Source organism: Astatotilapia calliptera, unplaced genomic scaffold, assembly GCF_900246225.1.
Source record: "Astatotilapia calliptera unplaced genomic scaffold, fAstCal1.2 U_scaffold_130, whole genome shotgun sequence".
Taxonomy (NCBI): domain Eukaryota; kingdom Metazoa; phylum Chordata; class Actinopteri; order Cichliformes; family Cichlidae; genus Astatotilapia; species Astatotilapia calliptera.
The window spans coordinates 45,067-51,066 of NW_020535653.1; the positions used below are offsets into that span (position 1 = coordinate 45,067).

The window sequence follows — 6,000 nt, forward strand, 5'->3', positions numbered from 1 at the left end:
GTAGTGTTCAGTTTTTGCAATGTATTACAACAGGACCAAAAAGTATGGCTTAAAACGGTTCAACGTTCCAGTAGTAATAATCACATGGATATTCAGCAGATTTAGCAGAAAGACTCATAAGCCCACATTAAACAGACATCCTGGTGGCTACTCTGCAGCCATCTTTATGATGCCACGTTGTTTGGAATACTCAATCGTACATGGGTGGAGAGAAATTCATTTCAATTCAGTTTTATTTATATAGCACCAAATCACAACAAGTTGCCTCAATGCACTTTTATATTGTAAGGTAGACATCCTCCAATAATACAGAGAAAACCCCAAATGTCTGACAACCCTCTATGACCAAGCACTTTGGCGACAGTGGGAAGGAAAAACTCCCTTTTAACAGGAAGAAACCTCCCGCAGAACCAGGCTCAGGGAGGGGCGGGGCCATCTGCTGCGACAAGTTCGGGAGAGAGAAGGAAGACAGGATAAAAGACATGCTGTGGAAGAGAGACAGAGGTTAATAACCAGTATGATTCAATGCAGAGAGGTCTGTTAATACATAGTGAGTGAGAAGGGTGACAAGAACTGAATGTGTGTCTTGGGACTTTAAGTAGACACCCATGGCAACAAATCCACACAAAAGTGCCTACAGTTATCCAGGATCCTTTTTCTGTGAGGCAACAGTGCTGACCTCTGCGCTCCACCGTAATTGACTTGCTGAATGCTGGAAACATTCATCACCTTGGGCTGCGTTGCCGGCAATAACTCAGCCTCGTTCCCAGCTGGTGTTGGACTCGCCCAGGGCTGCCCTTTGTCTCCGTTTCTAGGTGGAGCAAAGTGGCAGAAGGCTTCCACTTTGGTGGCCTCAGGATCTTTTTTCTGCTCTTTGCAGATGATGTGGTTGTGTTGCCTTGTTCAGGTTGTGGCCTCCAGTTCACACTGAAGTCGTTCGCAGCCGAATATGAAGCTGTGGAAATTAGACCACCCCGGGGAGGAGTGCTGGATCAGGGACTGCCCCAAGTGGAGGAGTTTAAGTATCTCAGGGCCTTGTCCACGAGTGAGGGGAGCAGGAGATTGACAGGCAGATTGAGGCCACGGCTGCTGTGTTGCGGATGCTGCAGCGATCCATGGTGAAGAGAGCTGTGCGTAACAGTGAAGCTGTTGATTTGCCGATCTATCTACATCCCTACCCTCACCTATGGTCAACGAGCTTTGGGTAGTGACTGAAAGAATGAGATCGTGGACATGAGCAGTGAAAGTGAGCTTTCTCCGAAGGGTTGCTGCCCTCTTACTTAGTTAATCAAGAAAGTTGAGCCGCTATTCCTGCACATCGAAAGGAGCCATCAAGCATCTAACAAGGATGCCTTGGACGCTTCCTGGGCGAGGTGTCCCACCACATGTCCCACTGGGAGGGGGCCACTGGGTGGACCCAGGGCATGTTGGAAAGAGTATATCTTTCCATCTGATAAGCTGGAGGTGGAGCACGGAGCTGTGGGCTTCTCTGTTTAGGCTGTCTCCCCCCTCGACCCAACCCCGGATGAACGGAAACAAATGGATAGATGGGAAAAAAACATTTTATAAACCACTTTCTTCCTCCTGTTGTTGATCACAGATTTAAAAGTCCTGCCCTGCAGACTCCACACATAACACATCACGAAAAAAAAAAATCACATTTCCACCTCTGCTTCTGGGCTAATGGCAAAACAACACCCCCACCGCCCATTCTCGTGCTTGTATGTTTAACACTGAGCGGCGATGTTGAATAACGGCCTTGGACAGGCGGTATGATATGTGTTCTTGGCGGCAGTTTGCCTGGAATCATTAATTAAAGAACATTCAGCGTTGCCCTACTGTAACAGTAATATTCCACTGACAGAAAATGGACAATAACATTGAATTATCACAGTCTCATATGTTGCACCTGTTGTTTTGTCCATCCCCTGTGTGTACTGAGGGTAGACATGAGGTGTCAGATAAAGAGTTTAGCCTTCACAGATGTAATCATTGCTGCACAATGATGTTAGGCATGCCTCAAGTCAGAATAGGACCAGCGCTAGTCTCTGATGCAGTAAAGCAACAATGTGACGACTCAAGAGATTGATTGACACAAATAAAACCGTGCATCTTTGGATAAACTGTCATAGAAATGTTTTACAGTAGCCGTGCGCCACTGTTCTCATGCTTTTCTCACATCTTGCAGCTGAAGCTCTGTCACCCACTGCTGCCCCGCAGAGCATAAGAAGATCTTCTGAAGGTAGGGTGGACTGACTCATTCAGGATGTTTTTCTGCACAGTGCATTTGGCCCACACTCTCACTGTGTGATTGTCTGTAACCTTGCCAAAGAGGCAGATTAGAATTAAATAAAACTCTAACCCAGCGTCCTCACCTTTGGAAATATTTCTGTTTTGCTGTTTAGTCTCATTTTTGCACCTTCACCACTCTGCCTCCCTACATCCATCTGCGGTTAATGTATCACACTCTACATTGACCCGGTAATGACACAGTCAGTTTGTCATTACCGGGTCAGCGCAGGGCAGGTAGAATTTATCAAATTGAAGTTGGCAAGTGGAGATGTAGTAATGTTCACAGGTGGGAAGCTGCCTAACCCCGTCGACCCCAAGTAATAATTCTTTTTCGGCGCTCTCGGCGCAAAGCTGTTCGTTTTTCATTTGCTTGACTCTTTCAGCAGGGAGCCTGGTGGAGGACATCGGTGAAATGATTCTTCAGCTGCGGAGACAAGTGGAGAGCATCTTCAGCATTAAGTATGGTAAGCTACCTGTAGCGGGGGAGCTTTTATCCTCATCCGCAGCGGGGGCAGGAAGTTATGCCAGGGCTATAAATTTTGCAGGAAGACTTTGATCTCTCCTTAACCAGTGTACAGCAATTTAAAATCTAAGCTTTTAAAATCTATCTGAATATTAATATTGGAACATTTAAGGTTTTCAATAATTCAGCACATGAGAATGAATCTGTTAAGTGTGGGGCAAAGGATGGGGCATGAAAAGGAAGAATCTCATTTTCACATCAGAGGAGTTAAAGCATAAAGACACAAAGTATTAGTCGCCTTTTAGAAGGCGGCATGTCACAGCACGCCAGCGACTCTCTGAACATAGACATGCGTGCGCTAAGAGTGAGTGTGGGTATTTGTTCGTATGGGTAATTTTAACACGGCAATGCTCAAAGTTATTAACGAGTTCTTCTTATTCCCTTTAAATACAAAGAAAAGTTTCAGTTCTTAGTTTAAAAAGGGTTTTAGTTCAGCCGGCTGAGGGACTGATGAGCACATGACAGATGAGGCGAGACATGTGCCTGTCCATCCACACATTACAATAACCTGTGAGCTGGATGAGCTTTAGGTTAATGTGTCTGGAAAAGCAACGTGAGCATGAGACTGAAAACGAGCTAAAAATCGGGTTGTTTTTGTTATTTTTTGATTTAGTTTTTAAAGCTATCGTTTTATAATAGACTTCCTTGAGTTTAGAAATATGGATGGTGCTATCGCAACATTTGTCTCATGGTGGGTGTAGCCATGTGACCGTGTAGCTTTTTAGTTTGCCGGTGTGACAAACAAGGGTCGGATCTGACCGAGTGACAGGGGGACGGTGCAGACGGTGCAGATGCCCCCCGAAGCTGATCCTGCTTTGCCCGTGTTGACTTTAAATTATGGGGGCCATCATTTACAAAATAAATGTCACTGCCTTGGCTTTTTTGTGTTGTCTCTTTTGGACTTTGATCAAAAGCTTTCAAATAAAACTTGCTTTCTATTTTGTTTTAATTTTTAACCCCTATTGTAGCAATCATGTTGTATTCAGTAAGGCCTGGAACTACAGAACAAAACCATAAACTTTCATCTTTCCATCTGTCATATGTTTGTGTTACTCTAAGAACAGAGTAACAGGAGTATTTCACTCACTCAAAAATGCACAAACATTTGGACTTTGTTAGTGTAATTAATCTGCACAGCTTGCTATAATATTTGTGAGATAACCGCATTAAACTCTACCAAATGCAAGAAGTCCAGTTCAGCGACTCCTCACAGCTATAGCCGCCTGTATCACCCACTTGAGCCTCAGTAAGGGGTACTTGTGTAAAAGGTGACCCTCTCTCTGTAGCTGTTAGACGGCGTAAACTAACCACAGAGATCAAAACTGTCGAGCCAGGCTGAGATGGCCATTTGAGATGCAACTCGACACTTTCATGTTAGCTCCTTTATTGCTGCTTGGTTAAAAGCAGCAATAAAGGATTGCTGTGATCGTGGCTCAAGAGTTGGGAGTTCGCCTTGTAATCGGAGGGTTGCCGGTTCGAGCCCCGGCTTGGACAGTCTCGGTCGTTGTGTCCTTGGGCAAGACACTTCACTCGTTGCCTACTGGTGGTGGTCAGAGGGCCCGGTGGCGCCAGTGTTCGGCAGCCTCGCCTCTGTCAGTGCGCCCCAGGGTGGCTGTGGCTACAATGTAGCTTGCCATCACCAGTGTGTGAATGTGTGTGTGAATGGGTGGATGACTGGATGTGTAAAGCTCTTTGGGGTCCTTAGGGACTAGTAAAGTGCTATACAAATACAGGCCATTTACCATTTTAAAACTGTCACACAAATTTGGCGAACTTTCCCTGTTTGGTGTTTCTGCAATTTTCCCCAGATTTCAGAAGACGGAAAGAAATGAGATGAATTGGAATAAGACGACTTGAATGAAATAGATCAATAAGCTTTGTGCTTACTTTTCCTGTTTTTCCTTCTTCAGCTGAAGCCCTGGGCCTTCCTGAACCAACCAAGGTGCCGTACTCCAAATTCCAGATGTACCCTGAGGATCTGTATGTAACCGGGCTGCCAGAGGGAATCTCTATCCGAAGACCCAACTGTTTCGGAGCAGCCAAACTACGCAAGATCCTGGCTGCCAGCAGTCAGATCCAGTTTGTTATCAAAAGGTGAGAAATAATTATATATAGAAAGTCATCTGGAGAGTGTAGCGGTGCGTTGAAGTGTGTGTTATTTCAGTTTTCGCTCTGATTTGTAAATATCGTCACAATCTTTTGCTCATCTCTAGACCCGAGCTCTTAGCTGAGCAGGTAAAACAAGAGATGCCTTCCATCCCGATCTGTGATTCAGGTTTGTCTCTTTTTATACTTACTTTCTCATCAGCAGCATCTTCAACCCAAACTAATCACACACATATGCAGTGTTAAATTTTGATATGTTTGTTTTGTCCTCTGCAATACACGGTTGAAGTTTTAAGGTCAAATCCAGTTCACAGGCTATTTTTAAAACGGCTCCTTTGAAGAACAACAGAAAGTCCTTGCAGGGATTTTTCTGCAGCTGCCTCCTCTTTATTTGTGACAAAGCTCCTAACGTTTGCTTTATTATTTAAATGTTTTTCTCCAAAGAGCTGGATGCCAAGGATGCAGCACCAGTAACGGAGGACACTGCGGCTGTATCCAAGAGACCTGGATTCTCAGGTACGGTCGAGCTGCATCAGTCTTCTTAGATTTGCCGTTAACTGTTTAAACACGAATTGCCTCTGCTCGCTGACGTTGAAAGCCAGATGACATATTTTAAAGCGTCTTCGTCCTCTCGTCAACAGAGTGCTTGGAGTCCAAGCTGTCCAGAATCGACCTGGCCAACACGCTGCGAGAGCAGGTCCAAGATCTCTTCAACAGGAAGTATGGGGAGGCATTGGGCATCAAGTACCCCGTCCAAGTGCCTTACAAAAGGATCAAGAACAACCCGGACTCGGTCATCATCGAGGGCCTTCCCCCCGGCATCCCCTTCAGGAAGCCCTGCACCTTCGGCTCCCAGAACCTGGAGAGGATCCTGGCTGTCGCTGACAAAATCAGCTTCACCATCACCAGGTGAGAAATGCTGATCACTCTAAGAGCTGTTTAATATTCTGACTGGTAATGATGCACTTTCCCAGTATATTCATCTGTGGTGCTAAACCAAAATAACAAGCTACAAAATGCACAAATTCAAATGTTTTCATCAAATAAGATCCATATCTGTCTATCGGTCTTCCTTCCTG

The 6,000-nt window shown here is 45.2% G+C and overlaps 1 protein-coding gene across 2 annotated transcripts in view; it reads left to right on the plus strand.

Annotated features, from left to right (window-relative positions):
• Nucleotides 1-5,933, plus strand: part of LOC113017472 (general transcription factor II-I repeat domain-containing protein 1-like) — a 39,552-nt gene extending 33,619 nt beyond the window's left edge. Inside the window, exons 15-20 of one of the 2 annotated variants that reach the window (XM_026160622.1) lie at nucleotides 2,189-2,242; nucleotides 2,679-2,756; nucleotides 4,726-4,909; nucleotides 5,029-5,090; nucleotides 5,366-5,437; nucleotides 5,563-5,933. In XM_026160622.1, the coding sequence (XP_026016407.1) occupies nucleotides 2,189-2,242; nucleotides 2,679-2,756; nucleotides 4,726-4,909; nucleotides 5,029-5,090; nucleotides 5,366-5,437; nucleotides 5,563-5,834 (722 nt within the window). In that variant the 3' untranslated portion in view covers nucleotides 5,835-5,933. Of the gene's footprint in view, nucleotides 1-2,188; nucleotides 2,243-2,675; nucleotides 2,757-4,725; nucleotides 4,910-5,028; nucleotides 5,091-5,365; nucleotides 5,438-5,562 lie in introns of both variants that reach the window. The other variant, XM_026160621.1, reaches the window with a different exon arrangement.
• The last annotated feature ends 67 nt before the right edge of the window (nucleotides 5,934-6,000 follow it).